General features: G+C 47.9%; 1 protein-coding gene across 1 annotated transcript in view; it reads right to left on the bottom strand.

Annotated features, from left to right (window-relative positions):
• Positions 1–27,774, bottom strand: part of LOC8036685 (helicase ARIP4) — a 58,182-nt gene that overhangs the window by 23,472 nt on the left and 6,936 nt on the right. Inside the window, exons 5-13 of the mRNA XM_029993392.4 lie at positions 25,645–25,907; positions 23,048–23,378; positions 18,736–18,882; positions 17,555–17,669; positions 12,802–13,029; positions 10,994–11,159; positions 8,270–8,402; positions 4,452–4,591; positions 240–471 (exon numbers count right to left, since the gene is read on the bottom strand). Of these exons, the coding sequence (XP_029849252.2) occupies positions 240–471; positions 4,452–4,591; positions 8,270–8,402; positions 10,994–11,159; positions 12,802–13,029; positions 17,555–17,669; positions 18,736–18,882; positions 23,048–23,378; positions 25,645–25,907 (1,755 nt within the window). The remainder of the gene's footprint in view (positions 1–239; positions 472–4,451; positions 4,592–8,269; positions 8,403–10,993; positions 11,160–12,801; positions 13,030–17,554; positions 17,670–18,735; positions 18,883–23,047; positions 23,379–25,644; positions 25,908–27,774) is intronic.

Raw genomic sequence — 27,774 nt, 5'->3', positions numbered from 1 at the left:
GCACTGAAGATTAGATGGCAACTCTAAAATGTGCTACTCTAAATTCTAGATAATGAAATTTAGACAGTGACTCTAAACAGCAATTCAAGACAGCGGGCTCCAGACGGCAGACTCTAAGATTCCACAGCGAACTCTGAACTCTAGACGGCGGACCCTAGATAGAGGATTCCAGACGGCACTGTCAATGGCGGGCTCTACATAGCAGACTCCAGACAGCGGGCTCTCGGCAGTGCACTCACGGAAATAGTTGCGTCCCCTGGCCCACTTGTCCCCGTGGGGCAGGCCTGGCCTTAGGGGCACCTCCCGCTGCCCCAGGAAGCGCTCCACCAGGTCCAGGGTGGACAGGGACTGGCTGAACACCAGCAGCTTGTCGCCCACCCCCAGCGTCTGCTCCAGGATGGTCATGAGCACCAGGAACTTGTGGCTGTTCTCTAGCTGGTCTGGCTGATACTGCTCCAGCAGTGGGTACGCCTGCAGTCACAAGGAACAAGGAGGGCAGCTTTAACTCTGGTAACGAGCAACAGACAACCAGACGCAAACCCACACAAGAAAAGCCATCAGTTTAAAAGGCAGCCTGAAACAAGTGGGAACTTCAACAATAATATGCATACCGTATGTTCGTTATTGGATAAAATGTGCTCGCAAGATAGAGGAAGAACGGTGTCAAAAAAGGGGGTTGTGTTTCTACAGTGCTTCGCTGCAGAATATGTCTAAATGGGACCGCATTTCGACGTTTCTTTATTGAAGGTCATATTTCACTGATCAAGATTGAGACAAACTTCGCAGCCTCACTCGGCCCTCGACCGTAGCAGAATGAGCCCACCTTGCTTCTCTGTCCCTAGCCAAATGCTGTTCTCTTTTCCGGCATCTCATTGCCATGACGAACATGCCGAGCCTCACTGGGCCGCCACTTCTGTTGGGCAAGGTCCCCTTCAGTTTGCTCCCTCCTCTTGAGAGGCACCGTGAAGACGACCAAAGCACTACCAGCAAGCGTATGACTTCTATCATAGACCCCTTCCGAAAGTGCGCCCTTCGTTGGAAGCAGCGCAATCCCCGAACCATGGCAGACACTAGAGCAGGCTCCTTGCTTTCGACTGCGCATCGGCTGACAAGCTGTCACGCGACGGGAGCGAAAGCTGAAGCTACCCACTCTCCCTACTCGCACGTTCCGCAGTTTTCAGATGGTGGAACCGGCACTGCACGAGCCTTCCCCTGCCGCAGTGGTTGAGCAACGAGCTCACTACCTTGGAGTCCCGGATTCAATTCCTCTCAAAAACACTTGGAATTTTCTTCTTTCATCACAACTTGTCCGCTTACTGCGGTTGCACGATTCTAACACATACTTTTTTTTCGACAAAATCGCTGCCCAAAAATATATGGGCGTTACAATTGAAACCAAAAACCAAAACTCAAAAAGAAAAACACGGTACTCGATATAAGGTGGCTAGCCCCATCACCATTGTGACCACTTGTTTACATTCGCCATTTTAGTATCCGTATCACGCGGGAGCCGGCTCGTTGACGGCCAACTCATCGATGGCCAACTCGTTCACGGCCCATTCGTAAACAGGCCAATTCGTCGAAGGACAACTTGCCGAAAGGGGCAGTCTTTCGAAGGGCGATTCGACAAATGGGTTAAATGAGTCGGAGGAAAAATTAGTTGTTTATTGTTATCTTATGACCTAAAAATTTATTTGTGTTTGGAGTAGGGACAGCACTTTTGTTAGGTTACAAGACTGAAAGAAAAATCACCAGTGTGAAAAGACAGGACACAGCCTTAAGGGAAGTTGAGAAATGCGTCATCTCGGGATCGTCCTTTTCTGTATTATTTTTTGTAATGAGCTGCCGCAGACTGCTGCCGCTAAGTGGGTTGAACGGGTGGACATGGGGGTTGACATTTTTGTAGGGTTGTGCGAATATTCGAAATTTCGAATAATAGTTCCGAATAATACACTATTCGATATTCGCTTCGAGAAGAACTGCACTATTCGCGTTTTTCGAAGTGCTGATTGCGGCGGGTTAGCCCCGTTGAGTGCGCTTCTCACCAAGCACCGGTGCGCTGCGGAGAAGCAATACCCGCGGAAGCGAGCTCTGCGGATGTTGCTTCTCCGCAGCGCACCGGTGCTTGGTAAGAAGCGCACTCAAAGGGTAACCTGCCGCAATAAACACTTGGAAAAGTATGAATATCGTAATTGCGTGCTTGGAAGTAAAGCATACATTCAAAGCGGGATGGAGCACCTGTGCCGACTGTGTGAAGTCTACATTGTAGTAAAAGTTCCAAAATTAGACTGTTACGCAAGAGTATACTATGTTAGGCAGAGATGCCTTTACAACCTGCGTTCATCATGCACGATTCATTCTTTTTTAACTCAAGACTAAAGAAAGTATATTTTATATAACAAGATTTGTAAATTCACTTCTTTGGGTATAGTTGGCCATCTCTACAGGATTCATTTTATGTCAAATCTGTCGTTTACTTGCCATCCCAAGACACCAGACCTTCTGAGGCCACAGTTCATAAATATAGATAGATCAAACTTAGTTTATAAATAAACAAGTGGAACAACCTTCACAAGTTTAGCTGGGTTTTCGTCTAAGTGTTATGCAATGGTAGTGAAAGGCGTGGGAAAACTTCGATATTCGAATCGAAAAAATTCGGGCAAAACCACTATTTGCTTCGTATTCGCTTCAAACTCAAAATCCACTATTCGCACAAGACTACATTTTTGTATTGACTGGCCCCGGACTGTCACCGCGAAGCGTAGTGAACAGGCGGGCCAGGTAGGCTAACATGCGCCCCAGTGATACACGCGTGACGTGTGACCATCCCCCAGTGCATTGTGAAAGCGGCGAAAGCGGTAAATTCTTATCTTTGACAAGAGCATACTGAAGTCAATTACCATGCGGCGATTTTACGGATTACTACAGGGCAGTACCTGTTTTGAAGTTTCAGGGCAAAAATTATATATTTTAACTTAGAAATAGAGGCAACCAGCTGGCCTCTTCGACGAGTCTTCCTTCGACGAATTGCCCTATGACGAATTCGCCGTAAAGGAGTTGTCCTAGACCCGTATCACGCGCATTCTCTCACGTCTACGGAATCGTGTTTGCCGTTTTGAGAGGGAAAAACAAAAGAAATTCAACTAGGAGGCATTATTTCAACCAAAGGCCATTAAGCTGGCAGGAAAAGATAACAAAGGAGCAGCGCTGCGTGGCCTCGCAATCCTAGCGACCAGACGAGCTTGCAAACTTGTTTGGAGGACTGCCCTCCCAGAGCCGACGGTCACACAGTCGTACAAGCGCAAGAAGCGCGGCACCTAAAACGCTTTAGACGAAACCAAGAATTACCTACCTCTGTGGACAGCGAAGAATTACCGTTGGACTCCAACAACGGTGACTAGTGCACAGTATTTATTTTTGTATTGGTGTGCGCTTCATAAAATGGCGTGCACTTCATAAAATCTGTTCTATGAAGTATGTGTATGACCTTCATTGTTTTACCTTCACGGTAGAATCAGCAGCAATTTACTGTTTGAATATCTGGGTGCTATATCTGCCTGTGGGTTAGAATTGGGGGCGTGTTAAAATCGTGCAAACACGGTGGCACTCTCTTGTGCGCACTCGGGAGTTTCGAATTGGAACTTTCCCCAAGGGCTGAAATGAAATCGCACTTAAAAATGAAGTGCAATGAAAGAGGTATCAGTCGAACCCACCGAAGGACACCACTATATCCACATGACGGCTGTAAGAGTGTCCAAGAACTAGCTCATCCTGCGAAGTCCGTTATATCAAAATGCATGTTGTAATCAAATCTTGTCATAATTGAACGGATGATTACGACAATAACAGGAAGCTATACCGGGGGACTGCAGTGCTAAGTTATAGCACTGGACGTCGATTCATCGGGGGTGGCAGCCGTCTAGTTCGACTGGGCCACTTCGTGGAGCCGCTGCCTTCCCCGAGGTGAGCGCACATCAACAGCCGAGGCTTTACCATCATCGAACAGCCCCGCAAAGGTCGCCTTGGCTTGCTGGCCTACTCGCCTGAACTGCCACCGAAGCTCCAAGACCCGCGTGGCAGTTCGGAAGAGCATGTCGTCCTCATCCTGCATCTTGTACATTATATCATCCCATAATCACCCTTACTGGACGTGACTACACATCCAGTAATTTAAACTCTGTGTTTGCAGGCCAATTGGTACGGGCCTTCAGCCTTTCTGCGAACTCACGACTCTCCCGAGTAAAAAAATTAAATGAAGTGAAGTCCCCATTCAGCTTGGCTGAAAAGGGAACTTGCTGAAAATGGCAAGCACCCTCTTCAGCCCCGGTCGGCGCCCCAAGTACAGTACAGAACTCCACAGCTTGGACTCGATTATGTAGTTGAGGTCAAGTCCCTTTGATTGGGCGATCGCAGCTTCGGAAGCTGGATCGAGCCGGACGTCAACAACGCACCCATTCGTAGCTGATGTTGTTGTCTGACTTCTCCCGGAAGGCGGCCGGTTCCGGGGGGTATTTGGGGGCCCTTGCACACATCCCGCTGGTCTCTGCCGCAAATGGGTATGGGTTGTCCGAGGGGTCCACCCCTGGCTGGCCTAAGGGCAGACACGTCACAGATGGCACAGTGAGCGACACGACTAGGGTCAATATTTTCTTTCCCCACAGAATCATCCTAGTTTGGAATGACCTGCCCTACGACGTAGTAGTGATAGGTATGGTGCCTGGAACGCGACTACAAATAGTGTGTTTACCGAGTTCTAAAAAAAAAGCCCCTCGATTTCTGCCCGATGACACCACAGAAGTATCATGTTGTTGACGGCCACAATTCTGACGGTGTCGCAGCAACAGTTTCGGATGTGGCAGACACCCATCCTGCCGCAGTCACTGACCAGCCTGACAGTTCACAGAAGCTTTGGCAGACAGGAGTTGGAATGCCGCGGCGACGGCGACACTGTCATTCTTGCTCGCTTTTAACGCAGAATGTGTTTTATAGGTCGTTTTCTACGAGAAAATTGTCACAAATGAGTGTCATCAACGGGTGTCATGAATGATCATCGTGAACTATCAACCCGGACGAGCGTCCTTAGCGAGTGACACGCTCGGAGCGTTACATGGGTGCTCCAAGTTCAGGTGGCACCTGCGGCAGTTTTTTGTACGGAAACAGATTACGTTGCACCACTGTCTCTTTGCGACGCTGCGCACGCTTCCTTTCAGACCACCCGGATACAAAGCATTAGCGCTGAACATTCTGGGCCACCAGGGGAGGAAAAGCGTGCTTTCCTCCCCCTTCTACTTCTTGTTCCGCGCGCTCATCCTACATCACCTGTTTCTGCTCCTCCCTTTGTAACCCTTTCCAATCTGCACGCTTTCTCGCACCACCTGCTTCAGCTCCTCCAGTTCCTGTGTGCTGCATTCGTAGCTCAGTCAGCAGCGTGCTCAGCTTCCACGCCAGTGACCGGGGTTCGTTTTTTTTTTTAATATTGCTTAGCAGTTACAGACTAGTTGACCTCCACATATGGTGCCGACGCAGCTCCTGAAGTCGGCTGGCCCTATAAAGCAGCTGCTTTAAGACAAGCACAAGCCACACACGAAGTGTGGTTTGTGCAGGACGGATTTCGTGCTCCCTGGTCTTTGTCAGCATGATCTATTTTCCAAAACTTCTAGCACCAATTGCCAGGATTTCGACACCCGACTGCGTGACACTCCGGCTTCTGTGACGTCACTTGTTACTTCGGGATAACTTCAATGCAATTTTGATGGGCAGAACAGGATATTATACACACTAGTCGAAGACACATTCCAGGTACCATAGTCGTATGCGACTCCGGCTTGTTTTGAAGAGCTCAAATGTCTCATTTGTACTAAGGAATCACTTTAAGGGGGGACACTGGCTAGAGGTCAAACTTCTTAACTACTCAAGTGATTGGAATGAAATTTACAGAGGAGATTTAACGTCACATGTAGGTGTATTGTGCAAACTTTCAGCTCTCCAGGACAACTTTACATACCTGCATAAGAAGATGTGTCACTCTTTGTTAAGAAATCTATGATATGCAAGTGAAGCTATTAAGCACCATTTTGACTGCCAGAATATAAAGTGGGGGATGTGGCACTTCGGGCTATCTAGTTTTTATAACTCAAATGTAAATATTTCAGGAAGAGTGATTACCTCAAAATATGAGATGCAAATCTGTCCTATGTCAATTTTTGAAAACATAGCTTTTTATCACTGAGGACTTTAACTTAAAACAAAATAAAGTAGATAGCCCGATTCCCTAGTAAATTTCAGTTCAGAAACATCTTGATTGTGGTATTGGAACACTTTCACCTTCGAACAAAAGATTCCTTCGTATGAAATTTGCAGCAAAAAGTGGAACTGCGAAAAATGCATTCAAACATTGAACTCCTTTACTTTGTTACTGCCTCACAACGTGTTGAAAATATTTTATATCAACATAAATATTTGGCGTATGGTTATCAAATTTGGTGTAAGGGTGTATAATTAGTTTCTAAAACTGAAAACGTCAAAATTGAAAAATGAACTTTTTCAAAAAAATAAAAAGTTTAGGCCCATGTCCCCCCTTAACAGTCTTGTATTCCCACCCACATGTTTCCACATTTGTTTTATTCCTACCTTTTTAAAGTGCCAGCACTCTTAGCAGAAAACTACCCGTTTGGTTTGCTGTTTATATTTGCTATGACTGATATGTATTCACCTTCTTATGGTTAATGTACCTGAGAAGTGCCTTTAAGGAAACAATAAATGGATGAACAAATTAATTACTTTATTTACTATACTCCGCGACAACTTTTCTTGGCAATGCAGTGGAAGGTACAGGCCCGCGTCCCCTCTCCCATTTTGAGTGTACGCAGGCTCTCCTCCTCCCCCATTTCCGGGGAGAGGAGGAGAGCCCGCGCACACTCAAAATGGGAGAGGGGACGCGGGCCTGTACCTTCCACTGAATTGCCAAGAAAAGTTGTCGCGGAGTATAGAGTAATGGACACACTGTCTATGAACAAAGCTAGCGGACCAGAGATAATGTCTCCACGTGAAAATGCTAACAGTGCAGATCATACTTTGGCAGCAGATCATTTTCTCAGCACTTTAATCACATTTCTTACACAGGATGCGACGAGTGACTGTATCCGTGCTCTACGGGAAAGTAGGCTCGCGGGCTAAGCACATAAACGGTGCGTCTATTACACGAGTAAATGCAGTTGCGTGCATGGTAAAGTTGGCCCCATGAGCGGCTGCCACATAGAGAAACAGGGTTCAAGCCCCAATAGACCCTCTAAAAAATCCCAAAAGCCCGCGTGCACCGCGCGAGGAATAATGGGAGTCCTCGGTACGCCCCTCCTCCCGCTACCACGCGGCATACGTGAGCCGGCGCAGGTTACCACGGCAACGACTTTTGAGCAGCCGACTCAAGCGAGCGACGAGCCAACGGCGGCTGCCCCTTTCTCATCTCTCTCCTTTGTACCAGCTCTGTCGTCTGCTGCACCAACGCTTCGTCGAACCCGGTTGAAACCTGCCACGGTCGCGGTGCAAACTAAATGGATTCGGTGACACTTCAATATGTGAAGGTAAGTTACGACGAATAACGTATTGAAATAAGTTCACCTGTCGTGATGCCTTTACGCTGCCACAGATACGGAACGCCGCCAACAACGTACCACTCGGCGGATGGCTGCAACAGCTGCTGAAACGTGCGCGCAGTCGCACGTTTCAGGGCGCCGTACGTTTTGTAGAGTCTACTGGCCCTGACATTTTGCTTATCAATCTTTGCTCTTCTGGAAAGTTCCAGCTCATTCTCAGCTGTCATCATGCATTCTGTTCCAGGATATTTCTCAGCGTACTGCCTTCATCACCGTCGTAATATCAAGGTATCATTTGTTTGTTTTGCCTGCAAGCACAAGTTCACATCATCAAACATTTATTACAGATTCTAAATTCATCTGCTCGTTTTATTTTTGTGGCATTCCCAAGTCAACACAATCGAAGAGTCACTAATGAGGCTTCCATAAAAGGAATCTATCCCTCGTCGCCAACAAAATCTGCATCGGTCCGTAACAACCAGCCGTCCTACCGACGATAAACACGGCCCATTTCAAGCTTCGAAAACAGAAGACAATGGCAACGGATGCGTTAAGGCACGAGTCCTTAGACAAGCAGGCTTCTAAGCACCCGATGGCTCTTCGAAATACCTTTTGCACTCCTTAGAGCACCAAGAGCAAGCAAATCCCCTTCTAAAGTAGGACGCGTCCCCCGTTACCAGTGCCACGCGTGCCCATGGGGTCCTTGGACCCCGGGGGTGCCAGAAGGTCAATGTCCAGGTCGATGTCCAAGGCGCCCTCGCTCTTCTTGTCCTGCACCAGGTGGAACAGGATGTCCGGGTGGTTCCACACCTGCAAGGGCCACAAGCGGACTTCCTTCAGGTTCCGCAGACATTCGGAGGACGCCAGATGGCCTGAATTATGCTCAACGTCAACTTCTTTGTGCGACGTCGTCAAAGCTATGGTCACCGGCAGAATGAGAATGGCTGGACATCTCTTTCGGATGCACAGCCTCAAGCGTGCTCTCTGCATTCCCAAGTGCTTTCGCTGCACGTGCTTCCTTGAAGCTCCCGTGATGCCGAAGCGTTGACGAAGGTAAGAAGCTCACGCTGGAGAGATTCGCTCATCCAGAGAGATTTGTTTGGCCAAGCATCAACAATGACCTCCGAACTTGAGCACGAGCTTGTCTCGACTGCTAACTTGCAAAAGTTAAAATGACTTACTAGGACAGTGCCGGCACCGTCCTTTCCATTACCGGCCGCTCGCTTCGGTGGCATTCATCTGGACACAGCAGAAACTCTTCCGTCGTGCAATGAAAAAAAAAATGTCTTGACCCGCATCGATCGATTTACTCGCTGGACCGAAGCGTTGCCCATACGAGACATCGCTGCACAAAATGCAGCCAAAAACTTTGAGAGTGAACGGACGGTCAGCTTCGAAGTACTGTTGTCTGCGACCACGAATCGAAGCGGACAATTCAAAGTCTGCCTCGTTCTACCGACTTCCGAAACTTTGAGGAACTACCCGAGTTCAAACAGCAGCATACCGTCCCGTCGGCAACAAAATCAGCGAGCGGTTCCACCGTACTTCGAAAGCTTCTCTCAAGGCTCGTGAGCACCACATCCACCGGAGAACTCAACTCCCCGTGGTGAGTCTAGGCTTCCGTGCAACACATAGGATGGACATCGACTTCGCAGTGGGCGAGCTGGGTTACAGAGCGCAGTTTTGCCATCTGGCAGAGTCCTTTGGCTCCACTCGCAAACCTCCAGAATGTGAACCTGCAAGCTATGCGACTTTGTTTTGGGACGCTGTGCTGTTCGGCCCGATGCCCCCCGCGATCGCTACAACCTCACCCATCTTGTGTTCACGATTACTTCATCACCTCCACCCACCGATTAGTTTGTCGCAACGCAGTTCGTAAACGATGATGGTCCATGTGGTGTCACTGATTGACATACATACTGCCGAAAAATACTGTTGGAGCTAAAGGACTCCAACGGTATTTTAGAGCGCAGCTCTTAGCACCCGTTTCCGGCGTGAGCGGCGTCGGCATAACCGTGAGGTCACATGACCCCCCCCCCCCCCCCCCCCCCCCCCCCCCCCCCGTTGAGAACACGTGACCCTCAGTACCCTTCTCTCCTCCTCCTCAAGAGCTGCGCTCTAATTCGGCGTTACAGGGAGTTGTAAACGGCTTTCATTTTTTCACTTCATTTTCAATGGAAACTGGGTTAATCCAGACTTAGGCACTTGTCCGGTCAAATCGGGCGCTTAACTTACAATTCATTTCGCTATTCCAAGTTCATAAAGGCATAGAGCCGTATGGAAATCTGCAGGAGAATTAGAGTTTGTTCGTTAAAATCAGAACTTTTGTAAGACCGGGTTTCGTAAAATCGAGTTTCGACCGTATAATCTTGTAAATAAATTAAAGAGACGTTCAGTCCCTTTACAGCAATGCTTGATCCGTGCGCAGAGTGCAATTACAGATTTTGGACTCCATAAGAAATGAAACTGGCAGAACCAAACAAGCCGACCATGACCGCTCATCGGAGAAAGAGATTGCACTATAAACGGGGGACTGCAAAAGCCTAAATTCCTTTCAAACCTAATACAGTCATGTCAAAATGACAAGAAGCACAGGTCAGAGACAGAGAGGTGAAAGAGGGGGAGGAGCGAAAGAAAAAGGGTGGCAGCGGCCCAACAAGTCTCCTTGGCCATGCCTCGGGAAACAAACGAGAATTTTTGCGGCCCTTGCTCCTCCGTGTGGTGCATCCCACGCACCGAGCAACTTTGCCACAGAGAGGGATCGGTCATCGAGGCATGCAAGTGTGCTTTCGAGTTCTTTCTTTTCTACACCACCCACTGGAAATCAGTGAAGGCTATACATTGGACGTGAGCGCTGGGTCGGTGCTATGCTGAAACTCGTGCTCAATCACTCCGGTTCTAGATGAATGCAGCACTCGTGACACTCTTTCCTTAGAGGAGCGCATTACAGGAGTCTGCTAAGCCCTCTGACACACTGCAAATTAAAAAAATCACCCGGCTTAAACATTCCATCAAATGCAATGAAAAAGCAAAGGCACCTGATGGGTTGCTTTTAACGAGCAGCATTTTCTATTGAATTTGAGCAAAGATATTTCCCCACCATATTTAGCGGGGAAATCGCAATGTCGCGTCGCGAGATATCGTGACATGTCGTGACGCTGCGACATCGTTCACTGACCGTGCCTCACGCGAAACCATAACGTTGCACGATACTCCAACATCCTTCGACACTTTGTTTCTTCTAGCATGGTCGATCCAGCAGCGGCGCTCCGTTGCAGCCACACTCTCCTGTGACCTTGCTACAGAGCGGCCAACACGAGTGAGCAAGGTCCGTAGGGGGCTTCCGCATAAATCTGTCGCTTTAAAAAGAAAAGCGACACAGAGACAGGAACAGTGCCCACCTTGCAACAGACGGCGAAGAACTTGAGCGGGTTGGTGGCCCGGTAGTTGTGCAGGAACTCCTTGACAAACTCCCGGTAGAGGGTGCGCTGGATCGGGGTCATGCGGATGAGCAGCACGTGCTCCTCCTTGCGGGGAAGGGCGTCACGCAGCACCGCATGCCCGCGCCTGCCAGACACATTCGCTCGCTCAACACACTTCGCATAATTTACAAAAAAGTTACGGTCTACAAAACTCGCACAAATACGACAAAATTCAAATGTAACTTAATCCTACGGACAGCTGGGAAGCGCAGAACGCGCCGCGTGGTTTGAGCGGCGCTGGATGTTTAATTATGAGCTTTCCCGAACCCTAGAGTGCAGCTATATTTAATGGAGTTACGTCCCGCTAAGTGTTGTGTGCTACCTTTCAGTGTTGCATCTTTCGTGGCCCATTTTCTTACGGAGCCCTAACCCTATGCTCCCTCTGCGTAAAAAAAGAAAAAAATTTACGAAATTGAGGAAAGTGATTTTGCGCGACCTTGCGTGGACCTTGCGTATCGTGCGCGACCTTGCGTGTCGTGCGCACATTACATGGTCACGTGTCGCACATTACATGGTCCCGTGACTCGTACGAGCCGTGTTACCTGCGGTGGCGTCCCACTAAATTTGCCACGACGATTCGGAAAATGACTTTCCGAACTTTAGCAGGAAGAAAAAAAGTTGTGGCCTTTTTTAACATTTCAAGAGGACAGAAAAGCCTTTCCTGCTATTTCAGATGAGGCCTCAGATAACTGACAATGCCATTTCAAGGAAACATGTGCCAGGGAAAACCCTTTTTTTTTTTATCATTAACGGATTAAATTTTTAAAGTTCATAGTGCTTGATCTCTTCTTTTTTTATAAAACTGAAGTTGGTTTCGATGTAGCTTGTTTTCTTATGTTCTGGAATGTTCTGGATGCAATGCACGTGCAAGAAATCCATGTTCTTGGGCAAAGGTGGGGCATGGTAACACACTTAAAAGAGCCTAGTAAAATAAGCTAACTCGCTTTCTTTAAACGACTCAGTGCAATGAACAGCAAAGATATTGTGTGCGAGACCTCTTTTATTTATTTAAAAATAATCGAAGATTGCGAAAATGCTCTTTTAAAAGGGTTAACACAAGTGTCTAAATTTGTGTGAACACAAAAAAATTGCATTTTAACTAAACCTTGATAGTTGCATTCTACATATCATATGCATGCCAAATTTAATTTTGATAAAATACTATTAAGGACAAAAATTCTTGTCTGCAGCCTGTAAAGATGCCCCAAAATAACAAAAATAAAAAAAAAAAACATGTTAGAACATTACCATAGACGTGCATCTATGCCCTTTTCAGATTAGAAAACTAATTTTTCTTATTAACTTACTGCGAGAAATTGAAGCTACAGAAGAATGCGATGGAGAGGAGACGGCTAGGCCTACTTCACAAAAGAAAGGACGGCAGGCGACGTCGCAGTTCGAAGAGCCACTCACACGAAAATGGATCAAATTTGTGCCTTTCTGGTTCGCCGGGACTTGCTCAATTGCATATCTGACTAGACTCACTAGTATCAGATACGGTACTTATTATTTGATACGTAAAACACAAAAGTCAGAGGTGATAAAACAGTTTGAAATCCTAAACCAAATTTCTCTTGTGGAAATATCGCAGCTCTTCAACTCGCATCATAGACCACCTACTAAAGCGACATTACAGCAAAGAGTAGCCCCGGTAGTCGCTCCAGTATGGCTCTAGAGTGAAGCGGTCACCAGCCCCCCTCCCAAGGGAGAGTGGGCGAGGCCCCCACCTCTGCACGAATCCCTGGAGCAGGCTGTGCAGCACGTGGGCCCTGAAGCGCATGAGCTGCCGGTCCTTGGGGGTGCTGTCCAGGCACTGGCCGTTCTGGATGGGACGCTCAAACATGTTGCAGAACTCCGACCGGGTGCCCAGGTACGAGGGACGCACAAAGTCCACCATGCACCAGTACTCCAGCAGGTTGTTCTGCAGCGGGTAGCCCGTCAGCACAATGCGCCGCCTGCAACCCCACGCCGGTCGATTCAGTCAGGGTCCAGACGGGTCGTCAAGGCAGCCCTTCCCCCAAAGCAGCTCAACCGTACAGAACACCGACAATACTTTCGCAGGGTCAGCTGTAACGGAGCTTGCGCACGTTTAGCGCGGGTGGCTTTGGGCACCATCCTCGCCCCTTCGCGGATGATGGTTGTGGTTGAGAAGCGGCACAATCGGCCGATTGCAATTGCGCAAAGGGTCGCGCGGTCGTGCTCATCGCCGCGTGCTCTTTCGCGCCTTCGGTCGCCAGTTCCCTCGGCACTCTATGCCTTGGCGCGCGAGAATAGGATGGCCGCTCGGCAGCGTAGATGCGCCCGCGAGAGACGACGTCGTCAATGCGCGGGCGCCGAATGTCTTGCCCTGGGCATCGGGATGGAACGCGTTCCACGTCAAGGTTGTGTTGTGCGCGGACGTGAAGCGGCACGTAGAAGAGGATGTCGTTGAGCGAAAGATGGACATGCTGGTGCGGTCGGGCAATAGACTACTTCCATAAAGCCCTGCATGCAACACGGCGCACATTGCACTCTGGGAACTAGTTGGCCAGTGAGGAGAGTGGCATGGTTTCGGTTTCGATCGACACGTCGACAAGAGATTACACACAGAGCGTGGATTATTAACGGCCGTTATCTCATGTTTTCTGGTCCCGAAAACGTCATTTGTAATCTCTAAACTAACCCAAATGGCCAGATCTCAAAGCTTTAGCACAAGCCCGAGACGTATAGCTTGTCTTAACACATGCTTGTTGTATTTTTGTACTTGAGCCTTTCTGTTAGCGTTTCGAGGTATGTGGACGAGCCAGTGCTGGGAATGCCGACGCTGCGAAGCTCGGGGATCTTGCTTATGTACGAATCAACAAGCTGTAGCAACCAATAAGTATGCATGCATCGAGCTCGCGCCTTTACATTAGTGTTGTTGATTAGGAAGTTTGTTTGTTTCGTGCGTCCATAGACGAAATATTACTTTTTGCAATTACTGTTTTCTTAATACGCCTCTATACGCGAGGTAAAACTCGGAGGTGCCACTGAAAAGCTCAATTTTAACACTCTTCTAATCTCTTATCTGTACTGACCCGTAGCACTGCACGAAGCGAATTCTCCACCCACTTGCATTTTACTAATATTCAACATCGCGTATGCGCGTAAAGTTATCCTGCAATCGTATAGGGACCATTCGCACATACAAACCATTTTAAGAAAGCAAGTCGAGCACTTGTGTGAAAAATGTCACATTATTCGCCAGAAGTACGCCGGACGGGCATGAACCCCTATGCGGTGCGCCAAACGAACGAAATTATTCAAAGTGCATTTGACGGTTGCTAATAATGACCATAATATCTGTTATGGGTTTGCTTTCTTCCTGCCTGAGTATGCCGAGATAATTTTAGGCACACCGTTCAAGCACAGATCTTGGGCGCCAGTAAAAGCTCGTCCAAAAAGGCTTAGCGAGGAGTAGGGGACGCTTGTTAGGGCCTCCATCGTAGCTAGCCGATCTCAGTGTTTGCGAAAACTTGATCTTCTATCAGCATAAAATTTGAGTGGGAGATATATGATGACACGAGGAAGACATCATAGTAACTTTGGTGCAGTAGTGAGGTCGAATTTATTGCGTTTCCTTAAAAGTTCATGCGTCAACGCTGGGCTCAACTTTGATACTCCTATGAGGATGCGGCTTGCTTTTCGCGCAATGAAGTAACAAGAAGCGGACGTTTGGCAAACAAAATATGTGTAATGCTCCAGGTGACCGAATTTCACTTGTAGTTCACTGGTACTAGACGGGATTATTGAAATTGAACTCAAAGATGAGGTGACTAAGCTACGTCTTACTACGGTTGCATATGCAGTCATGATATCCGGTGCTTCGGGAACCAAGGAAAGTGGACCGGCCTTTGCTTTGTATCGCTCGAGAACGAGTGTATTGTATATTCGTAAAAAAGTCAGATAATCGAAAACGCAAGCAGCGCCTTCGGTCGCGGCGTGATAGCGTGAGATGAATCTGCTCAGTCGAAACCAAAACTGAGTGGCCAACTAGTTCCCAGAGTGCACTGCGTGGTATTTCGCCGCAATGGGGCGCGTTGGTTTTGGAAGAAGTCCATTGGTGAGGCGCATCCTCTTGTACCAAAAGAATTACCATGAATGCCCAATGGGAAAAACGATGCAATGGGTCAACGCAAACACACGACGCACTTGCGTTCGCCGGCATTATGCGAAGTACAGCCAAGCCCGATTATATCGAACCCGAAAATTTTAAAACATTGCCTATTTCGAATGGCCGAGGCACCCACATGAAAATCCCATCTAAGAGTATAGGTGCCTTCTCGCACGTCTGTGTTGAACTTCACCACCTGATGCATTCGACGCGTTAAACCGCACGCCGCACCCCTGGTAGGGAGGCGTTCGCTAAACACGCTGCCATCGCCGCGCGGTTTGCACGCGCCAAGGAGAAATGACTCTGGCCACGGGCAGCAAAAGGCGAGAAGTGGTGTAGGCGAAAAAAAAGATTGACTGTGCAATCACTCTTTGAGCGCCTTGTTAATCTTTGTTTGCCTTTTCTTTCTTTGTTTTTGCTTTGCCTTTATTTCTTGCCCCGTTTTCTTTTTACTCTGTGATTTTACATTTCTTATCGTTTTGTTGCTAGGTGGAGTTTTTCTATGGAGGAAGAAATAGTTTTTTTGGGGAATTCCACTCTTGGTTTTCTGTCTTACTTTTTTTTATTACATATTTTCGTGTTCCGTCGTTTGTGCTGCCAGGATCATGGCCACGCGTGTGCGTAAGCGCAGAGAGTGAGGGCGCAAGTGGCGGCACTTCCAACTACGCTTAGTGAGGCACCACCGATTTGGCGGCTCTCGAATGCTCAATTTGCTAAGCCTTCGTTTGTCCCGACCTTCGGTATTAGCAGAGACGCGCAGAAATTTCAACCGGAGCTTAGTTAACATATTTTTGTTTATTGAATTGTCGATATATAAAACCATTTTACGATCCCCTTTGACTTCAATACATCTGGATTCGACCGTATCGAAGCTTTCTTATGTATGTGAACAATTCGTTAAAGGCGGACGACCAGATTCAAGATTCTGCGAGGCTCCTCTCCATATCTTCGAGCGAGGGAAGCAAAGGACGAAAAGAAAAGAGTGAGAAAGGCAAGCACGGGGTTGTGCACACCGTTCGGTAGTGGGGTGGTTCAAGGTCAAGCAAGTTGGCGTCCATTGTTCGAGCGCGTAAATGGGCATAAGCCTGCAAAAAGGGTGCCCCCTCAATGGACGCATCACAATCAGTGAGCCGGAGGTTTAGCGAAGGAACCTTCCAGGACCAGGAAATGGGAACAGTTTGTTTTGTGCACCGCGCAGAACGTCTTTGAGGTGAGCTTCTTTAATCACCGCATTTTTTTTATCAATGTGAATTGACTTTTTTTTTTAATAGCTGTTACCCCCTGTCGGAAGCTTGAATCGGAATTCACTGGTATGAGAAAGGAAGAGAGAAGCAGCTTCTTTGTACAAACTCCAGGGCGAAAGATAAGCTGCAGATAAGTCCGAATGTGTACGAAGGGTATGGTGGGGGAACTCAATCACCCACAGGTGATTGAGTTCCCCCACCATACCCTTCGTACACATTCCACCGCAAAATACCGGGCAAGTGCCCACTCAAACTTTGGAGATAATCGAAAAAAAATGGGGCATGGGCGCTTGTCCGGCCATCAATTTTACGTATAAATGTACTGCGCCTATTTTCTCAGATCTTACAAATTTGGTAATGGGTGCTTGATGTGGAATGGGCGGATGTACAGTATTCCACGGCAGGAAGCAGGGTCTATCTCCCATTCTCGGGAGGCCGTGGCTTATTTCGCTCGAACATGCAATTACGTGTTTTCATACTCAACTTGCGAACCAGTGTCTGCGTGGGGCTGCGCATGTGCAAAGGATGTTCTCCAATATCCAAAAAGTTGGAAAAAAAAAAAAACTAAATGAAGCATTTTAATATTAAGAATTGCTTCCAGTCATATTTAGCAACATCGGCCCCCCCCCCCCCCCCCCCCCCCCAAAAAAAAAAAAAACTTGGAAGGGAACATATAAAGAAATGGCAGTGCACGGCACACACATCAACAGCATTGTAACTCACAAACTCGAGGCCACTTGACAATCACGTTGGGGTTGTTCTTTTGTAACCTAACCCCTTTCTTTTCTAGTAGAAGTCTATGGCTTAGCTACCATGGGCTTAGCGGTGCAGGGGTAAGGGAAGAGGGGGTAGAGGGGGGGGGGGGGGGGGAAGGGGAGGGGGAAACATGCAATGGTGGAAAACGGTAGAAGGAGGGAGAGGAGGAAGCGAGGGAATGGTGGAAAGTGCAAACTGGTCGTCGGCCTTAAGCTATCATTTTTCAATTTTTCAATTTTTTACGTATGCAAACAATTAGCTCGGAGTGCTGTTAGCCAAATTGAAGAAATGGTTTCACGGATGTCTCAAACTTGAACAAACACTCGGCTCCGGGCACTGAGTACGCACTTGGTGCGAATGCTCTTGAGTGCGGCCGAGGTGCTAGCGTTGCAGTTCTTGATGCGGTGGCCTTCGTCGCAGATCACCAAGTCTGGGCCGGGGTTCACCAGGGCCTGGTAGACGTCTGCGGAGAAAACCAGTCACCTTTATTCAAACAGCGTAAGCCGAGATCTACGACACCTTAGAGTCGCACCGATACACAATAAACGTAAGAAGACGTCGATTTCATGGCAATAAATATGTGAAAGCAAACGCAAAAAAATTAGCCTCTTTCCAGCGCCATTGTGGAAAAAGCGGCGGTAACGCAAAAGGTATTGTGGGTTGATTTGGGGGAATTGCAGGAATACTATTTCCTGTAATTTCGGATAAAGCTCCAGAGCACTGGCAAGAATAATTTTAACCCCTTAACCGTTTTGGACGAGCCTAGTTCGTCGACCTAGAGCAGTCACCAAAATGTTTAGGACGAGTGTAGCTCATCCACGCACCCTACCTCATCCTTGGCTGTTTAAAACGACCCAGGCTTGTTCATAGCTTAGTTTGCGGTGCCGCTCAGAGATGGCAGAATGTGTTTTTAGAGCGCAGCTCCTAGGGGCCCGTTTCCGACTTGAGCAGCGTCGGCGTTGGCGTCGCCGTCAACGTAACCGCAAGGTCACGTGACCCCCCAGGTCACGTGACCCCCTTGAGGTCACGTGACGCCCCTAAGGTCATGGACCCCCCTCAGGTCACGCGATTCCCAAGGTCACATGACCCCCTCAGGCCACGTGACCCCTCCGAGGTCACCCCCCCCCCCCCCCCCCCGAGGTCACGTGACCCCCTAAAGTCACATGACCCCCTTGAGATCACGTGACCTCAAGGAGTCACCTATCCCTCAGTACGCTTCCATCTTCCTCCTCAAGAGCTGCGCTCTAACCGGCGTTACAGGGAATTGTAAACGGCTTTCATTTTTATTGTGCATGTTTTTAAAGATGGCGACCGATTATGAAGACACGTGCAACCCAAGCCGCACATAGAATAAAAAAATATAAGAAATCAGGATAAAATATTTTTAAAATAAAAATTAAGGAAATAAGGGCTGAAGTGTGGTTGCACTGAAGGGCAGCTAATTAGTGGCTCCGGTGCCTCCAAACGGAAGGCGTGCTGGCAACCGAGACGCGCGCTTTGGGAGAGAGTGGGGTGCAAGGCGGGCATACCCTGGAGCAGCTGGGAGTGGCGGGAGTCGTCCTCGGGCTCCTCCTTGCGCCTCCGCCGCTTGCTGGGGCGCGACACCTTCTTGAGGGCCAGCATGCGGTACATCTCGTAGCCCATGAGCAGAACCCCGCCCTTGTTGTGCCAGTCCACTGCAGCAACGAGGCACCCCCCCTTCTTTTACTACTTCTTTCGGGGTGTGCCCAAGGGCCGGAGAGTAGCCAAAATTAAGGTGACTAGACGTCCAGTTTTGGCCGGGAAAGTCCAGTCTTGTCTTAGAGGTTAGTTTCTGCCGTCCCATATTTTTGGTCTAACGAAGCCTCGTGTCCTGTTTTCGTGGGAACATGCATATTGTATTTACTCGCATAATGAACGCACCCCCCCCCCCCCCCCAAAGGTCATCACTATTTGGACTTTTTTTTCTTCTCGCGTAAATAACGCACTTTTAATTTTCAGCTTTGCGAGTCTTGATTTGCGTCCAAATTAGCCAGCCACCAAGCCCGCCAATTTGTTTTGCCGCCAAGCGGCCAGGCAGAGTCAAGCCAAGCCAAGCCAAGCCAAGCCGATCTCGTAATGGCTGCAATTGCATTATTGCGGAAGTGATCAACCGTGAAACCGAGCGGTGCGCAAGCCTAGCGAAGCTGGGGTCGAGGAATTTCCCAGCCCCAGACGTGCTTCGTCTATCGAATGCACTGATGTCAACAAAACACGCCGCCATCTGTGATCCGCTTTCAAACAGTGATAATGTGAAAGTAGTTAGGCCTATAAACGCTCCCGTTGCTCTCTGTGCTGAGTGAGCTTCGTAGGGCACTTTTTCTTCGGCAAAAGGCATGCCAAAAGCGCCATAACAAAGGTTGGCAATTTATAGATCACGATTACCTGCGGCGCGTCCACGACCAGCCGTGGGCGCACCTCCATCAGTAGAGACGTGCCACAGTACCCTGCCATGTCATTTTGGCACCCAAAAATGACATATTAGCAAAGTGTGTAAATGCAAACATTTTACCCTGCGTAATGAATGCCCCCCCTAAATATGGGCAAATTTTTCGGTAAACAAAAGTGTGTTCATTATGCGAGTAAATACGGTAGTAGTTGCGAGATCAGTACTAAGTGAATGAAAGAAAACCGAAAGAATGTTGTAAAAATATACATACTATGAAACATCCTGTAGTTGCATCTGCTAACACATTTTGTTTACATAAACGTGTCTGCGGGAGACTCTTCTATGTTAATGAATTTGACATGATTCGGTTGGCAACATCTTCGTTAAAAACTGGGGGAGAAAAATGTGTGTTGTCAAAGAACTGTAGAAAAATGTGCGTGTTTACGATTACGTGAAGCAGACTTTTTTTTTTTTCTTCCCGCCACTCCTTTTTTTTGACGCCAAGGATTATGGTTTACCCTAGACAAAATATATTATCATTTCACGAGAAATATGTCCTGCAGAAACGCACAAAGACACGAGCATTAATTACATTTGACTACGAGGAAAAACAAACACTATGATATCCGATAACAGAGAAAAATATGATATCCGATAACAAAGAAAAAGCATTGATAGTGTTCATTTAGGTAACATTGAAAGAACATACCTCACAGATGTAAGGGGCCTACAAAGGAATGACAAAAGTAGGAGCAAGGAAGGCAAAATTTTGCTTTGGTAAATACAGCAAATGAAAACAGGAGAGGCGTGAAGCTCGTATTTTTCGTAGGCAGCGGAAGTAAGGTAGCTAATTACGACGTGGCTCATAGATGGTGCCACCTCGTGCGGTGGCACCGTTTATTATGGTTTCACAAATCCTTTCGTGTGCATGAACTACTTCTTCCATCCGTGAGCTGCAGTGTCAATCGGTTTAAACTTTTGACGTAGGTGCTATGGAACTTCTGCATCCAGGACATTGTCTCTGGGGCAGCCTTCCGGCGAATTTTTATGTTTTGATGCACAATGATTTCAAGTGTTGCGAAAAACTATTTTTTAGGCTTCATACGAGGGAATGTAAGAGAATAATACCTCCAAATATCTTTCTCATAAAATATAGTGTTAAAATTAATCAAATTCATACAAATTATTGCTACATTCTTCATACATTTACCATACATTGTGGTGTAAAGGTAGACTCCGAATATAGGCCTAAGCCCCCCCCCCCCCCCCCCCCTCAAAATCTAGCCAATAATGTTTTTTTTTTTTTTTCATTGACTTTTTTTTTTATATAAACATTTTTGAGATACCCATTTCTGAAAAATTTGACTTGTATGCGGCAATAAACGGTAGTAATTTTTCACTAAAATCTCCATCATTGTCATTCGAAAGATTAAACCTTCCGAGTGCTTTTATTGAATAAAAACACCACATACGAGGAAGGTACAGTACTGACTCACAATTCATTGTTTTGCTGCAGATTTCTGTCAAGTTAAGTGTCTGTAATTATGTCCACCATCTTTACAGCCTCCCCCTGTAGCCGAGTGCCCTTGCACCACCTGCGTGGCAGCCTCTCCATAACCCGCTGGAACCACTTTCTGAGAGCGCCCCACTCCCACGCCCTGACAGATGCTTCCAGTTTATCAGTGACGGCAAAATGGCGTCCTCGCAAAGGTTTTTTCGAGCCACAGGACAGGTGATGACCAATGGTCGCATGGCGTGCCAGAAAGACGGCCAAACAAACCCGATCAGGTGCCGGTCCATCGCTGCATCGCGTGCATACACACGTGAGGCCGTGATTGGCCGACATCCAACTGGATTCGGCCGTCATTTTATGGCGTGTCGCACAGCCAGTCAGACGTTTGGCCACGAGCAAGTATGGCCCGACGGGGCCCCCAGTGGTTATTACCCATCGTGTGGCTTGAAAAGAACCTTTTGCGAGGATGACATTTCGTGGTCATAAAGAACCTGGAAGCAGCTATCCAGGCATGAATGTGAGGCACTCCCAAAAAGTATATCCAAAGGAGCTGGAGCTGCATATGACATCCTCCAAAGCCTAAGCAGACTCACAAAACTGGAAAGGAGAGACTCACTCGGCAACGGGGAAAGAGTGTAGACCGTGACAAAGGATTTATTGAAAAATTATTAAATGCTCGCGAAGAACGTAGGAATAGCCCACGTGAATGCCATGAGCGAATGTTCAATGGCTTCTGAGAAAACCATTTAGAGGCATCACTTTTGCACCTCCCCTCCTAAATTTCGGAATGGGGCCAACACCTCATCGATCACAAAGCCACGGTGCCGAATTTTCGACGTCTCCTAAAGAAGGCAGACAATGGACTCGGGCACGACTGCCGCGTTCGGCTGGGACTCGTATACCTACGATCGAATGTGATTCCCTAAAAAAGAGCCCAAAGTACACAAGGACAAGAAAGTGGACGATACAGGACACACTCGCAACTAACGTTTTTTTAACAGCCTATTGCTTATACAGTCGTGGCAAAATGCTCAGTCACAACTATTGCTAATGCAGCCCCTAGTTCCAATTCAGAGGATCGAGAAGCGACATATATATTTCCTCATCAGCAAAGAAATATGCGTTCTTGGCACGTAGGAGGATACACCAGCAATAGTTGATTAAGCGTTTCGCCACGGCCGTATAAGTAGGATTGCGTGTTTTCTGAGTTCATTTCTCCTGGAATTCGGAAGGCATTTTTCGGAGGCAATTTTTCGCCAAAAATGAGGGGTTTATCGGATCTTATTTGTGTTCGAGTGGGTTGGTAAAGGTAAATAAAACTTATTTTGTGTTTTTCAAATCAACTCTGAAATTCTGAGTTTATTTCACCATGTACCCAATTTTTAAAATTTAAAAACAAAACATAAAATTTGGCTGCCATGACCCGTTGTCCCGAAAAACCTCGACAAGCTAAAACACAAACCCCTTTTGTCGGTACCTTGGTATTTCGAAGGAAACCGAAGTGGCATTTCCTCGGGACAACCAACCCTGTGCTCTTACAAAGTTTATTTGTAAAACACCGCCTTTGTTGCTTCTTGTTTTGTCGTCATGATCTCGAAATTCTGAGTTTTTTCGGATAAATCCGAATTGACGAAAAAATTCACCCGCGAGTGTTTACACAAAACCCTACATATAAGCGAATGGTTTATCGATGAACAATCACCGTGGAGTGCGCCCCGTGTTGTCCACTTTCTTGTCCTCGCATATTTTTTGCAGCTCATCTTACGCACCACAAGCCGACCGACCCAAATTGCCCGTTTAATGAACGCGGTTCCAGCCAAACGTCGACACGTGTACAATATGCGTAAGGCGATGGCAAAAGCGCCGTGGCTTTGCGGTCTTGGGAAATGAGAGCCCGGCGGCGTGACGGAACCGGACTCACGTATGAGGTCCGCCCTGGCGGGGGTGGAGCGGTACATGTCGTTGAGGAGGTAGACATGGTAGGAGCGGGGCCGCACCGAGGTTGGGGCCACCTCGGGGGCGGGCACCCATTTGTCGAACTCGGCCAGCCAGTTCTGGATGGTGTTGATGGGAGTGATGCAGAGCACCTTCTTGGCCCCCGTGTGGCGCAGCAGCACGTCCACAAAGGACACCACCTGCAGCGTCTTGCCCAGGCCCATGCTGTGCGCCAGGATGCAGCCAAAGCCGCTCGAGGTGTCGAAGCGCCCCACGCTCTCCACCACGTTGTCGAACAGGAAGCGGATGCCGCCAATCTGCGCGGGGGCGTCACAGTCCGGATTTACTTGTCGCTCGCAACGGGGTCCTCTTATTTCGGCCACAGAGACGCCGAACTGACGTGCAAAGAGATTCATCGCTTTGCGTGCTTGGTTGCACGAAGGTTTTTGGTAACCTTACTTGCATGCAACTCCAAGTACCTGAACATGGTTGAGTATATAGAAACGACAAGCTGACGCCCGAAGGGATTCTTTGCGTTGCGTGCAATGTGACAAACCCACGCTGCGTGCGAGGTTGCACGGTCGAGGTTTTGGGCAACCTTGGTTGCCTGCAACTCAAAGTATTTGAATGTGATCAAGTATATAGAAACGACAAACTGACCCCCAAAGAGATTCGTCGCATTGCGTGCAATGCAAAAAGCCCGCACTGCGTGCGAGGTTGCACAATCTAGGTTTTGAGTAACCTTAGTTGCATGCAACTACAGGTGCCTGAACATGATTGAATCAGATCGGTTCTAGGAATGTTTGTAAATTTGTCCAAAGGGAAGTGGATGCAACCATTCTCCAGGCACGTAAGCAATGTGACCGCCAGTGGCTCGTCACAGTCAGGATTCAATGAACACTTGTGAAGTGACAGTTCTCTTCTCTTGGTGGCAGAAATGTTGAACTAATATATAAAGTCATTCGGTGCAGCGAACCTTAGATATTGCGTAATTGTGGTTTCAGGCAACCTAAGTTGCACACAGCTGTCAGTGCCTGAACGTGATTGAATAAGATTGGCTCTATGAATGTTCACACATTCTCGAAAAGGAAGGCAAACAGACAGCTCGCCACAATCAAGATTCACCAAACGCTTCTAAAATGATGACTATCTTCTGACAGCGACAGACACCAAAATGATGCTTGAAGAGAGCTGCAGCCTTGCACAAAATGTGATGAATCTCGACTGCCTGTAAGGTGGCATGCAGTGCAGATTTTAGTAATTTCAGGCATCCTTAGTTGCATGCAACAATGAGTGCCTAAACATAATTAAACCATGTTGGCTGCTGTGGAAGGTAAGAGCCTCTATAACTGCTGTAGAGGAATAAGTTGGCCTCCAAGTGTGAACACTAATACGGGGCTTTAACCACAGGTTGAACAGTAATGCGATTCAGTGCAATGCCTGTTCATACTGAATCTGACAGGGGCAGGATTTTATCTCCATGACATTCATATCCACACACACAAGGGTCGTTCAAGGTTGACTGAGACTTTTATTCTTACGGAGGAAATGTAAAATCTGGCAACCATAAAACTATGTCAGTTTTGCTAAGTATACTCCACAAATCTATGCACCGCTGCCATCGTTTTGGCAGCTCTCTTTGGGATAGGAAGTACTGGGATCTGTGACTGCAGTTGGAGAAACATGCCAGCATGGTACATTTGTCACCAGCTGTCGTCTTTCGCCAAGCCGTTGACATCATTGGCACACTCTTGTCCACGACATTATTTAGTTCCCCATACCGTGCTTGCAATCTTCCCAAAATTTCAGCTGGTTTAACTTCCTCCTTTGCCACAAATTTTATTGTGCACTGCTGCTCCACAGCAAGACACACTGCTCACCGCCATGAGAGCTGAAACTGCTGCACATCCAACAAATACTAGACCCTTCCAAAAACTCAGTGGAATCCAGTGACTAAAAGAAAAGTTTAAATTTTGCCGTGCTCACAGCGGTAATGAACCCGTAGTCCGCAGTATTTTATTGTGCACCACCGCTTCCGCAAGTCAATGTTAGATGATAATGTGTTCTTCACTATGCTGTTAATTCTCAATATCTCACTTCCGATGGTGACAAAGATGATACCAGTCAGAATGGAGTGCGAACACACAGACGCCTTTATAAAACTCTCCACATCGAGGGGTTTCAAAGCCGACAGTGTGCCACCAACATATCGACTGGACCAGGGTTAGAAACAAACACTTACGTGCCTCTTGTATTCAATTCCTAAGCCGTATAGTGCTAACGTATTGAACGTGCAAGCATTGCATCATCAACCTCTTCCTTTTCGCCAGTCACCGGGAGGCTGCCACCAGTACGAAGCAGGAGCCATTCCTTAGACGACAGTAGTGATCAATGTGGCCAGACTGAATTTCAGAAAGCGTCCATTTCTTACGGATGAAACTTCCGGTCGACCTTCGACGAACCCCCCCTAGGGTTTCCCCAGAAATTGAAATTAAGGGAGTGCCTTCAAAAAAACAAGGGGCACTGTACACCCCCCCTAGGGGTGTGTAGGGAAATTACTGGTCAAGGATGTTGGCGCCTCACCTGGTGCGGCTTGACGAGGGGCGCCAGCTGGGGCGCGAGGAAGACATCGGGGTCTTCGGGCGGGTGGCCCACGTTCACCAGCACCCTGCCGAGGGGGTCTGGCTGGTTGAGGGCGTCGTTGACATGCGAGCCGTCACCCCCCAGCTCCTCCGCCTTCTCCTCCTCCTCGCCCTCATCGCTCACCACCATCACCACATCGTCATCCTCCTCCTCCTGGGGAAGCTTGCCCTCGTCCGACGACGAGATGTCGATCACGTCGCCCGCTGAAAGGCACATTCGAATCACAGGTCAGCCCCGGCAACGGCACAACGGGGCCGAGGCGGTCTGCTAGGCGACGCGGGTGTCTCGATCGGTGGGTAAAATATGCCGCGAGAGGAATTCTGTTACGGGGTGGGTTTCGCCAAAAGGTGAATCATTGCACTCGACTCTTACGCTCGACTGGGGGACGGGTCGCCGAGTGCTGCAGCTGGCAAACTGCAGCTCGAATCAATGGAGCGAAAGCTCATGCTGCAGAGCCCGTGGGTCCGTAGGTACTCATGCCCATTTCGATCCGGACAAGCGTCATACCGATGTGTATCCTTACTGCGTGATGCACATTAAAGACCGGATGTGAGGTCGTGTATCCTTTTGGCTGGAATTGGCTGGAACGCTATACTCCGTTTCATACTTAGAGAACAACGTTGTCAAAGCTGCTGTACGAGCATGAGGTTTGATCTCTCAGATCATTTGCACGCATTCTCGCGCAAACGAAACCATAAATGAAGACACTTTTCAAAAGCAAGAGCCATCTTGCAGTAGTCTCAAAGGCTCCAACATTTCTGCACACAAGGCGGAGATAGGAGAACAATAGCAACTAAATCAAGCGCCCTCAACTTCCCGAATCAAAGGCGACGTATAAGTACCAGCATCTTAGAATCAAGTCCTCGTTTTCTGCTCTATGCTTTCGAAGACGTCCGCTTTTCCTGGTGCAGAGATGCCATGCAATGCCGGCATTAGAGTGTCGGCTTTGGCTCTGCACAGGGTGCGTGGAATGACTTTCGAAAAGGGTTTATTTATCCTTGTGGAGCCGGTCACAACACCTAAAAATCCATTTGCGGCTCTTTTCCCTGCTAGTTCACATACCCACATTGATCGGCAAACCGGCCCGGGGAGGTAAAGATAAGAGACAATGTCATGAGCTTGTCGAACGAGTAGCAAAGGTTTCCCTTTTGCTTCAGCGGCATCGCTGACACTCAGCATGATGTACTTCCACAACACTATCCTGCTTCTGGATGGCAGGACCCACCAACTCTTCTAATATACGGTAAAGTGGATATTCTAACAAAATATCAAAGCAGCAATTTTTTTTTTTCAGGTTGGATTTTTCGGATAATTTGAGACCATTGTTTAATTCACCATTTGTAGATTTACTCACATACTCTTTAGACTACTATCTCACACTATTTGTGCAGATAGTTTATACATCAATCAGGGTTCTCCCCAGGAGTTTCTGAGGGGTGGACATTACCGGAGGGAAAGGGGAAAAGGGGGTTCATTCTTTCGTTTTTGTTTTTTTCATTGTGTTTGTTTCTTTTTTAATTCCCTTCCTTCCTTCCTTCCCCTTGTGGCAGTGGCGGCAGTCAGCGATGTGATAGCGAATGATAACGTGGTGGTGCGCAGACCTGCCGAGTACGACGACGACGGTCTGCAGCCATGTGCGCAGGCAAAATCGCATAGTCATCCCTTGACATAAAAAAAAAATCAACCGGTGGGCGGCTAGTTGGAGCGGTGGGCGGCTAGTCGGAGCGGCGAGCAGCAAAGCCGCTGCTGCCCATCGTGGGGAGAACCCTGACATCGATGGATGGCTCAGGCCTGCTCAAATAATGCTGAAACTGGCAAAACGCTTTACTTGGAAGAAACGACAGTTTATTTTTAGGGAGCACAAGGCATTTGGGAGTTCAGCCAATTTGGGAGCTTAGGGAATCACTGAGGTTACTCTCTGGAATCCCAGGGTCCTCCCCTAGAGCCCAGTTTGGGAACCCTAAAGTAACGTAAAATTTTAGAACTGTAACTACTCTACTAGAGTTCCAAATAAAGCTAGTAGTACTTCTAAATAAATATATAAACAAATAAACACTGGGAAAGTGCCTA

This window comes from Ixodes scapularis, unplaced genomic scaffold (assembly GCF_016920785.2).
Source record: "Ixodes scapularis isolate PalLabHiFi unplaced genomic scaffold, ASM1692078v2 PGA_scaffold8__174_contigs__length_109621045, whole genome shotgun sequence".
NCBI lineage: Eukaryota > Metazoa > Arthropoda > Arachnida > Ixodida > Ixodidae > Ixodes > Ixodes scapularis.
This window is presented reverse-complemented; position numbering and strand designations above follow the sequence as displayed.